Consider the following 12,036-nt stretch of genomic DNA (forward strand, 5'->3'; position numbering starts at 1 on the left):
TTGGATAGGTTGGGTGAGTGGGCAAATTCATGGCAGATGCAATTTAATGTGGATAAATGTGAAGTTATCCACTTTGGTGGCAAAAATAGGAAAACAGATTATTATCTGAATGGTGGCCGATTAGGAAAAGGGGAGGTGCAACGAGACCTGGGTGTCATTATACACCAGTCATTGAAAGTGGGCATGCAGGTACAGCAGGCAGTGAAAAAGGCGAATGGTATGCTGGCATTTATAGCGAGAGGATTTGAGTACAGGAGCAGGGAGGTACTACTGCAGTTGTACAAGGCCTTGGTGAGACCACACCTGGAGTATTGTGTGCAGTTTTGGTCCCCTAATCTGAGGAAAGACATCCTTGCCATAGAGGGAGTACAAAGAAGGTTCACCAGATTGATTCCTGGGATGGCAGGACTTTCATATGAAGAAAGACTGGATGAACTGGGCTTGTACTCGTTGGAATTTAGAAGATTGAGGGGGGATGTGATTGAAACGTATAAAATCCTAAAGGGATTGGACAGGCTAGATGCAGGAAGATTGTTCCCGATGTTGGGGAAGTCCAGAACGAGGGGTCACAGTTTGAGGATAGAGGGGAAGCCTTTTAGGACCGAGATTAGGAAAAACTTCTTCACACAGAGAGTGGTGAATCTGTGGAATTCTCTGCCACAGGAAACAGTTGAGGCCAGTTCATTGGTTATATTTAAGAGGGAGTTAGATATGGCCCTTGTGGCTATGGGGGTCAGGGGGTATGGAGGGAAGGCTGGTACAGGGTTCTGAGTTGGATGATCAGCCATGATCATAATAATTGGCGGTGCAGGCTCGAAGGGCCGAATGGCCTACTCCTGCACCTATTTTCTATGTTTTCTATGAAAGTAACTACCAAAACAACTTCATTGTTTTTTTTAAGAAGAAGTCTTAATTGAATCTACAGTTCTACCTTATTGACAACATTGCAAACATTCGAATCATGAACTGTGTTGAAATGCAACTAGTAAATGCAGTGGCTTCCGGTTAATTGCGACAGATCACAACCAGTGCATTTTGGCCCACTTAAGCAGCTGCCCCAATCAGCTGAAGTTTCACAGAAATAATAACAAGGTATAAAAAAGACAAACTTACCATTTACAGGACAAAATAGAATACTATCAATATTTTACAGTACTCTGTACAGGTTTCCCCCGCCATCCGAAGGTAGAGCGTTCCTATGAAATGGTTCGTAAGCCGAAATGTCGTAAAGCGAAGAAGCAATTACCATTTATTTATATGAGAAAATTTGTGAGCTTTCGCAGACCCAAAAATAACCTACCAAATCATGCCAAATAACACATAAAACCTAAAATAACAGTAACATATAGTAAAAGCAGGAATGATATGATAAATACACAGCCTATATAAAGTAGAAATATTTCTCCACAATCATTACTGCACTGTTCTCCATAGCGAAAATCTCATGCAAGTGCTGTTGGCAAAAACACGGCGCAAGCGCTCTCCAGTAACCTTTCAGCTGTGAAGCTGCCAAATCATACCAAATAACATGTAAAAATACACAGCTGATATAAAGCAGAAATAATGTATGTACAGTGCACTATCACTTACTGGAATCAGGAAGACAGCTTGCCCAGCACACTGATGGTGGTGTGTTAGACTGAGTCGTCGCAGGTTGGGTGGTGCAGTGGCCCCCACCCTCCAGGCCACCGACCGATATGAACCGCGAAGCATGCAGGGGTGCAGCGGTAGCCGGGAGGTACACAGCACATCTTTAAGAAAAAAGCTGAAATAAACATGCTAATTAATTAGGTGCCGCCCGGCACGTAATTGTCGGCCCAGATCGGTGCTGATTTCCGATTGTGTCGTCTCTGATCTGGGCCGACAATTACGTGTCGGGCAGCACCTAATTAATTAGCATGTTTATTTCGGCTTTTTTCTTAAAGATGTGTGTGTGCCTCCCGGCTACCGCTGCATTCTCTGCGAATCAGTATCTGTCCGCGGCCTGGGTGTTGAGGTGGTGAGACACTGGGGTGTCATCTCATCGTCTGTTTCCATTAGGGCAGGCAGCTCATCTTCTCCTGTGACTGCCTGTCTCGATGTCGAAGGTCGAGGTTCGACGTCTGCTGTGGCTGATGTAGAAGGCTTGCTTGACTGCTGAGCCTTGTGCATTTTTCTATCATACAGTTCTTTGTAAGGACTCAAACCATCTTGTAAATATCCCCTTGACCTACGTACCCTTTCAAATTAAAGTCGTACTTTATCATTGCAGCGAAAATCTCACGCAGTTGCTTCACGTTCAGTTTGCTACTGCATTCAGTTTTGATTGTTATCCTTTCTTCTTCCAATTGCATCGGCTCTTCATCTATCAGTTCTTGGTCATGGGATGCCAAAATCTCTTCAACATCATCTTCGTCAGCTTCCACAAGCCAAACTCACTTTGTCCTTACTTCGTTCACCACGATCGAAACGCTTAATTATGTCTAGTTTTACGCTAAGTGTAGCACCCTTACGAGCTCTTTCAGGCTTTTCCGATACCATAGAACTCATCTTGCTAATGGCTGCTCACAGACACGCGTTTAAGCAATGCCGGCAAGAATGCCTTTTTTCACACGCTGCCTTTCTTCGTAACACCTTCTGAAAGCGAAAATAGGGTACTAATGTAGGTCTTTCGTAACAGTGAGGTTTCGTAAAGTGAATGTTCGAAAAGCGGGGGACACCTGTAGATCCTAGTAGTTATCGACAGAAGAATTCATCCACTGTATGCTGGCATGTGTTCCTTTGATTGAAATCAGTACCAGTTCCTGAGGATTGGAGGGTGGCTAATGTAGCCCCACTTTTTAAAAAAGGAGGGAGAGAGAAACCGGGGAATTATGGACTGGTTAGCCTAACATTGGTGGTGGGGAAAATGCTAGAGTCAGTTATCAAAGATGTGATAACAGCACATTTGGAAAGCGGTGAAATCATCGGGCAAAGTCAGCATGGATATGTGAAAGGAAAATCATGTCTGACGAATCTCATAGGATTTTTTGAGGATGTAACTAGTAGAGTGGATAGGGGAGAACCAGTGGATGTGGTATATTTGGATTTTCAAAAGGTTTTTGACAAGGTCCCACACAGGAGATTAGTGTGCCCAACTTAAAGCACACGGTATTGGGGGTAAGGTATTGATGTGGATAGAGAATTGGTTGGCAGACAGGAAGCAAAGAGTGGGAATAAACGGGACCTTTTCAGAATGGCAGGCAGTGACTACTGGGGTACCACAAGGCTCAGTGCTGGGACCCCAGTTATTCACAATATATATTAATGACTTAGATGAGGGAATTAAATGCAGCATCTCCAAGTTTGCGGATGACACGAAGCTGGGTGGCAGTGTTAGCTGTGAGGAGGATGCTAAGAGGACGCAGGGTGACTTGGATAGGTTAGGTGAGTGGGCAAATTCATGGCAGATGCAGTTTAATGTGGATAAATGTGAGGTTATACACCTTGGTGGCAAAAACAGGAAAACAGATTATTATCTGAATTGTGGCCGATTAGGAAAAGGGGAGGTGCAACGAGACCTGGGTGTCATTATACACCAGTCATTGAAAGTGGGCATGTAGGTACAGCAGGCGGTGAAAAAAGCGAATGGTATGCTGGCATTCATAGCGAGAGGTTTCGAGTACAGGAGCAGGGAGGTACTACTGCAGTTGTACAAGGCCTTGGTGAGACCACACCTGGAGTATTGTGTGCAGTTTTGGCCCCCTAATCTGAGGAAAGACATCCTTGCCATAGAGGGAGTACAAAGAAGGTTCACCAGATTGATTCCTGGGATGGCAGGACTTTCATATGGTGAAAGACTGGATCGACTCGGCTTATACTCGTTGGAATTTAGAAGATTGAGGGGGGATCTTATTGAAACGTATAAAATCCTAAAGGGATTGGACAGGCTAGATGCAGGAAGATTGTTCCCGATGTTGGGGAAGTCCAGAACGAGGGGTCACAGTTTGAGGATAAAGGGGAAGCTTTTTAGGACTGAGATTAGGAAAAACTTCTTCACACAGAGAGTGGTGAATCTGTGGAATTCTCTGCCACAGGAAACAGTTGAGGCCAGTTCATTGGCTATATTTAAGAGGGAGTTAGATATGGCCCTTGAGGCTAAAGAGATCGGGGGGTATGGAGGGAAGGCTGGTACAGGGTTCTGAGTTGGATGATCAGCCATGATCATACTGAATGGCGGTGCAGGCTCAAAGGGCCGAAAGGCCTACTCCTGCACCTATTTTCTGTTTCTATGTTTCAGACATCTAGTGTATATAATAGACTCCCTTCATACAATGCTCTCAACGATTGCATTCTCCAAATCTTCATTTTCATTGTAACATTCAAGACAATTGTTGATACCTTGTTGAAGCAGTGAAATCATTTCATTTTCCACTCTTGGCCATTTCTGGTATCTCCAAGACTGAATGCTTAAAATCACAGTGAGCAGAGCAGTTTTGAATTGTTGTTCTGTTTATTACTTGCCAGCTATCAGTGATAAAAATTACTGCTTTTTGACCACAAGCATACACAGCTGACACTATTTAAAAACTGTTTGCTTTGAGCAAGGTGTTCTCTCTAACAGACACACTAGTGTCCATGTCTGATGCTAGTTAGAAGCTGTTTGGCAACAGTCTCCTGTCCCAATTAAGTGGCATATTGTCCCTAATAAATGAGAGGAATCCTGGCTATGTTCTCAACTTTTGTTCTCTATAAGTGTTGTCCCAATTAGCAGCTGTCCCAATTAACCAATGGCCTAATTAACCAGAATCCACTGTACTATCAAGGAAACCAATAGACTATAATTAAGTCACTTATAATTCTCATCCATCATTACTTTTTGTTTTCTGCCATTTAGTTAGTTTTGAATCCAACGTCAATATTCATTTGCATCCTTCGCATTTTTAACTTTTTAGTCAGTTTGTAGAGTAGTCTTGTCAAATGCCTTGCTGAAATCAGTATGTCGGATCAGCTACCCTCATTAAACTCAAAAATTCAATATTTAGTCAAAACTGAACTTCCCTTAACAAATCCATATGGACTGAAATTGATTAATCCATACCTTTCTAAATGGTGATATATAACTCTCCAAAAGTTTCTGTGAATCAAGTGCAGACAGTGATGTGTTTTTTCAAAAGTTGTTATCTCTGGGAAATTATTGTTATAAATTATCCTTTTCTTTGCAAGATGTAAAGTACCTGAGAAAAATTAGTTGCTTCCTAGTAGATTTTAGCAGCAAACTAACAAAAATGTGTTAATATGTGGAACTAAGTCCCATTTTTACTTGTAAATTAATGATAACCATTCTGAAAACTTAAAAATGAAGTAAGGTTGGGTTCTATCAGTGCTCAGAAGTAAAAAGAACTATCACAACTATCTCTCTTATTGTTGAGAACAAAAAACAATTCCCCCATCGTCTGTCATGAGACCCAAAAAATACCCAGTAATATGCAACAGAGATCTTTAATTTATAAAAACAGTAAGAACTCTCACTCGGTCAGTATCTTTTCTGAAATTCTTTTATAATAGGAAACACTTAATACAATGATTGATTTAATACTGGGTCTTGCCATAATTGTGGAATTAAATGTTGTATTTTGTTTGAGTTGACTTTATAATATCTCAATTATATTAATTATACAGCACATATATGGGCTAATAATGCATTTTTGTGATCTATTTATTTTCACCAATTGATATTGCTGTACAGATCCCTGCCAAGGCCAAAAGTCCTAAATTAAGAAATAAGAAGCACTTTGGTGGAAACTATGCATCTGTCAAAAGTTCAGGATATGGCAAAGTTAGTCCAATAAAGAAAGAGCCCCTTGGTGCTGGTGAAAAACAAACCTCTTTGTCTCCAACAAAACAAACTGTGTCAGTTAGGGGTGTTAAAGCCAGATCCCCATCAGACCACACAAAAGGTAAACCAAGAGGTAAGATACACTCTCTTCTGGAAAAAGTATAGAGATGATATTTATTTTAAAATGTTTTCAACTGTGAGAGAGTTAAGTGTGTTTTCCTCCTGGAGCCTGGGTGTTTATTGTTCACTCTAGTTATCTTTGAGATAAAAATGCACAGCTGCTTTGAGCAACTGCGATCGATGTGATAAAGATACTCCCATACTACTATTAGATAGAGTCCATGAAGAATTTAATTCATTTGTCAATGAATGAGTATTGAAATATGAGTAAGTTTTAAAATACTTCAAAATATTCAGTGAATTAAATATTTATACAGAACGACCACCTCAAATTTGGCAATCAGTAATCCAGTTCCACCGCTAGTTCAGACATAATTTTCCCCAGCCTGGTGTCAAATTTTCCACATCGCCATGCCAAGCTATTGCCATTGTTTTAGTGGCACCATTAGCAGAAACAGCTGTTGGCACAGTCTTTAAAGGAGGCAAGTCGTTCCTTTGTGTTATTCTGCATTTACTGTGCTTATTTAGCCCCAGTCATGTCTTCATTGAATAAAGGAAGTGCTTCTCGCGGTGTGAAGTGCAAACGCCATACATTATCTGTACAAAATAAGGTGAAAGTTCTGAAAAAACTTGACAGTGCTGTGTCTGTGTAAAAAACATATGTGACTCGTATAACTGGTTCTTCCGCAGTTTATGATATAAAGAAACAAAAAGAAAAGTTGCTCCATTTATTTGCTGACAGTGAATCAAAAAATGTGCATAAGGAAAACAATGAAAGATGGAAGATGTTCTCATAAACATCTTCCCTACGCGACTCCCTTGTCCATTCGTCCCCCACCCCCCATCCCCCCCCATCCCTCCCCACCGATCTCCCACCTGGCACTTATCCTTGTAAGCGGAACAAGTTCTACGCATGCCCGTACACTTCCTTCCTCACCACCATTCAGGGCACCAGACAGTCCTTCCAAGTGAGGCGACACTTCACCTGTGAGTCGGCTGGGGTGATATACTGCGTCTGGTGCTCCCGATGTGGCCTTCTATATATTGGCGAGACCCGATGCAGACTGGGAGATTGTTTCGCTGAACACCCACACTCTGCCAGAGAAAGCAGGATCTCCCAGTGGCCACACATTTTAATTCCACGTCCCATTCCCATTCTGATATGTCTATCCACGACCTCCTCTACTGCAAAGATGAAGCCACATTCAGGTTGAAGGAACAACACCTTCTATTCCGAATGGGTAGCCTCCAACTTGATGGCATGAACATTGACTTCTCAAACTTCCGCTAATGCCCCACCTCCCCCTCGTACCCCATCCATTATTTATTTATATACACACATTCTTTTTCTCTCTCTCCTTTTTCTCCCTCTGTCCCTCTCACTATACCCCTTGCCCATCCTCTGGGCTTTTCCCCCCCTCCCCCTTTTCTTTCTCCCTGGGCCTCCTGTCCCATGATCCTCTCATATCCCTTTTGCCAATCACCCGTCCAGCTCTTGGCTCCATCTCTCCCTCTCCTGTCTTCTCCTATCATTTCGGATATCCCCCTCCCCCTCCCACTTGCAAATCTCTTACTAGCTCTTCTTTCAGTTAGTCCTGACGAAGCGTCTTGGCCGGAAACGTCGACTGTACCTCTTCCTAGAGATGCTGCCTGGCCTGCTGTGTTCACCAGCAACTTTTATGTGTGTTGCTTGAAATTCCAGCAGCTGCAGATTTCCTCATGTTTGAGATGTTCTCATAAAGTGGTTTAAACTCAATGTCTGTGAAGGTGTAGAACAGTTAGAAGAGATGGTGAAGGAAGAAGCAAAATTATTTCATGAAGAATTAGGACTGCATGATTCCTACAGTCTTGATCAAAAAGCTACAGAATCTAGGTTTCAGTAGCTCCCTCTGCAACTGGATCCTTGACTTCCTAACTGGAAGACCACAATCTGTGCAGATTGGAAATAACACCTCCAGCTCACTGACTGTTAACACTGGCACTCCATAAGGATGTGAGCTTAGCCCACTGTGGCTAGTCATAGCTCAAACAATTTGCTAATGATACAACCATTGTTGGAAGAATTTTAGATGGTGACAAAAGGGCATACCAGTTAGTTGAATGTTGTTACTGCAACAATCTGGCACTCATTGTCAGTAAGGCCAAAGAGCTGATTGTGGACTTTAGGAAGGGTAAGTCAAGGGAACACAAACCAATCCTCATAGACAGATGAGAAGTGGAGAGAGTGGGCAATTTCAAGTTCCTGGGTGTCAGAATCTCCAAGGACCTAACCTGGATGCAACATTGATGCAGCTAACAGAAGGTAAGACTGCAGCTATACTTCAGTAGGAGTTTGAGGAGATTTAGTTTGCCAACTAAAACACTCAAGCTTCTACAAATGTACCGTGGAGAGCATTCTGACTGTCTGGTATTGTGGGGGGGGGGGGGGGGGCGTGCTGTGAGATGCTACTGCACAAAATCAAAATAAGTTGGACAAACTTATAAAATTAGTCAGCTCTGTCAAGGGTACCAGCCTCCATCCAAGACATCTTCAAGGAGCGGTGCCTTAGGAAGGTGGTGTCCATTATTAAGGATTACCCAGGACATGCTCTGTTTATACAGTTACCGTTGGGAAGGAAGTACAGAAGCCTGAAGGCACACACTCAGTGGTTCAAGAACAGCTTCTTCCCCTCTGCCATCCGATTTCTAAATGGATATTGAACTCATGAACACTACCTCACTACTTTATTATTTCTGTTATTTTGCACTACTTATTTTTAACTTACCTATTTAAAAAACATAGAACATAGAATAGTACAGCACAGCACAGTACAGGCCCTTCGGCCCACAATGTTGTGCCGACCCTCAAACCCTGCCTCCCATATAAGCCCCCACCTTAAATTCCTCCATATACCTGTCTAGTAGTCTCTTAAACTTCACCAGTGTATCTGCCTCCACCACTGACTCAGGCAGTGCATTCCACACACCAACCACTCTCTGAGTAAAAAACCTTCCTCTAATATCCCCCTTGAACTTCCCACCCCTTAATAGACATATACTTAATATAGCTCAGTTTTTTTTCTCTATTTATTTATCATGTATTTCATTGTACTGCTGCCATAAAGTTTAACAAATTTCATGACAAATGCCAGTGATATTAAATCTGATTCTGATTATGAGTGTGATTACAGTGAAGGGTGGCTTTAGCGTTTCAAGCAGCAACATGGCATAAAATTTTGTGCAGTGTGTGGGGAAGAACAGTAGACAAGGAAGCTGCTGCTGAGTTTGTTGATGAGTTTGCTAAGTTGGTTTCTGATGAAAATTTAAGTCTTGAGCAGGTCTGCAATGTAGACAAAACTGCCTTATATTGGTGTTGTGCTCCAAGACAAACACTGACTACAGAGGATGCAGAATCACCAACAGGCTATAAAGCATCAAACGATTGTGACACTGTGTTGGGCTGTTCTAACACTGCAGGAACCCACAGGTGTAAGTTGTTAGTGATTGGCAAATGTTTACATCCCAGATCTATCAAAGGTATGAAGCAGTTTCCAGTAACTTCCCATACCAAGAAAAAAGGATTGATCACAACTGACATTACAATGGAATGATTTGAACACAGAACATAGAATAGTACAGCACAGTACAGGCCCTTCGGCCCAAATGTTGTGCCGACCCTCAAACCCTGCCTCCCATATAAGCCCCCACCTTAAATTCCTCTATATACCTGTCTAGTAGTCTCTTAAACTTCACTAGTGTATCTGCCTCCACCACTGACTCAGGCAGTGCATTTCACGCACCAACCACTCTCTGAGTAAAAAACCTTCCTCTAATATCCCCCTTGAACTTCCCACCCCTTACCTTAAAGCCACGTCCTCTTGTATTGAGCAGTGGTGCCTTGGGGAAGAGGTGCTGGCTATCCACTCTATCTATTCCTCTTATAATCTTGTACACCTCTATCATGTCTCCTCTCATCCTTCTTCTCTCCAAAGAGTAAAGCCCTAGCTCCCTTAATCTCTGATCATAATGCATACTCTCTAAACCAGGCAGCATCCTGGTAAATCTCCTCTGTACCCTTTCCAATGCTTCCACATCCTTCCTATAGTGAGGCGACCGGAACTGGACACAGTACTCCTAAGTGTGGCCTAACCAGAGTTTTATAGAGCTGCATCATTACATCGCGACTCTTAAACTCTATCCCTCGACTTATGAAAGATAAAACTCCATAAGCTTTCTTAACTACCCTATCTACCTGTGAGGCAACTTTCAGGGATCTGTGGACATGTACCCCCAGGTCACTCTGCTCCTCCACACTTCCAAGTATCCTGCCATTTACTTTGTACTCTGCCTTGGACTTTGTCCTTCCAAAGTGTACCACCTCACACTTCCCTGGGTTGAACTCCATCTGCCACTTCTCAGCCCACTTCTGCATCCTATCAATGTCTGTCTGCAATCTTTGACAATCCTCTACACTGTCTACAACACCACCAACCTTTGTGTCGTCTGCAAACTTGCCAACCCACTTTTCTACCGCCACATCCAGGTTGTTAATAAAAATCACGAAAAGTAGAGATCCCAGAACCAATCCTTGTGGGACACCACATTGCTTTGTTCCAGAAGCGAGAATTCACTGTGACTCTGTTGGTCAGGACAAAAATTATAAGATAAAGCTGATTTTAGATAACTGCTCTGCACATCCAAAAGCAGAACTCTTAGTAACGAATAATGTTTATGGTATCTATCTTCCACTTAACTGTACATCATTAATTCAACCCCTTGAGAATGGCATATTACACTCTTTGGAGGCCAAATATCGCTTCTTGTTTATAAAGTGGCTACTGAGTGCAATTGACTGGCAGACCAGTACAGGAATTTGTGAAAGAATTGCTTTTCATTTGTCATTTCCTTTATCTTTATTATCCAAGGTGAGACGATCATGAAGTGAGTTAGAGGGTGTTTATTTATTTAATTCTAACCTAACCCCCTGTGATTCAGCAAAATCACTAATCTGGCACTGCACAGATCCCAATCCTTCCAGATTTGTGGTGGTCAACCTGTAGTTATAATTTTAGACACAATGATTACTGGGATTAAGTTCCTTCCAGGGATTCTGCAGGGAGCGCTCATGGAGTGAGGTCGTCTTTGGCTTCATTCCATTCCCATTATCTTTTTTTTAACCTATGATCTCCCTTACTTAACCAATTTTTACCTACACTAGAAGATTTATTTTATTTTACTGATCTTTTCTTGAACTGTAACTGCGAAGTCTGAAGAAATGAGTACAAGATCCAAAACAAAAGACGGGAAGGATTCCAGCGGGAACGGAGGAAAAAGAAAAGGCGATCCTAAGCAAACGGAGCTATCTTATGAGATTATGATGAAGCTTTTAGAGGAAAAATTTGATGAACAACGTCAAAATTTATTTGAAAATTTTGAACAACAACGTCAAAGTTTTAAAGAAGATTTAAAGTCAATCACGGACTCTCTGAAGTCGCTGTGAAGTTAAGCAAGATTGAAGTAAAATTTCTGAACTAGACACTAAATCTCAGAAGAGTGACTTAAAAATCAAGAAATTGGAACAGAATTTAGCTTCGACCACTAAACAATTGAAACATTTTAAATCCAAGGTTATTGATCTTGAAAATCGATCTATAAGACAGAACTTACGTATAATTGGTCCCCTGAGGATGTTAAGGATGGAGACCCTTCAATATTCTTTTAAAGGATGCGTTTAGTTCTGTATTTCCCAACGATCCTCTGTTGCTCGACTGTGCCCACCGTATACTGTGTCCAAAATCAGTATCCGCCGAATCTAGACCGAGGCCAATTATTCTCCGTTTCCATTATGTTAGTGTTAAAGAACAACTTATCCATATTGCCCGCCAGCAAGGTACGATTAAATATCAACAACATTCATTCCATTTGGTTGAGGGCTACAGTCCAGAAGTGATGAAAGCACAAGTGGCTTTTAAACCTCTGATGTCGGAATGCTATCAAAAAAATCTCAAACCGGACTTATTGTACCCTGCACGTCTAAGAATTTCTCTTTCCGACGGATCTCGCCGTGTCTTCCATTCCACAAGTGCTGCTCGGAAGTTTTATGGATGAGCACTACCCATCTGATACGGACATCATCCTTT

The 12,036-nt window shown here is 42.0% G+C and overlaps 1 protein-coding gene across 5 annotated transcripts in view; it reads left to right on the plus strand.

Annotated features, from left to right (window-relative positions):
- Nucleotides 1–12,036, plus strand: part of cep162 (centrosomal protein 162) — a 134,007-nt gene that overhangs the window by 39,046 nt on the left and 82,925 nt on the right. For 4 of the 5 annotated variants that reach the window (XM_072250260.1, XM_072250263.1, XM_072250258.1 and 1 more), the window contains one exon: nucleotides 5,708–5,930. In XM_072250260.1, the coding sequence (XP_072106361.1) occupies nucleotides 5,708–5,930 (223 nt within the window). The remainder of the gene's footprint in view (nucleotides 1–5,707; nucleotides 5,931–12,036) is intronic. The other variant, XM_072250265.1, reaches the window with a different exon arrangement.

The sequence above is a fragment of the Mobula birostris genome, chromosome 2, assembly GCF_030028105.1.
Source record: "Mobula birostris isolate sMobBir1 chromosome 2, sMobBir1.hap1, whole genome shotgun sequence".
Lineage (NCBI taxonomy): Eukaryota > Metazoa > Chordata > Chondrichthyes > Myliobatiformes > Myliobatidae > Mobula > Mobula birostris.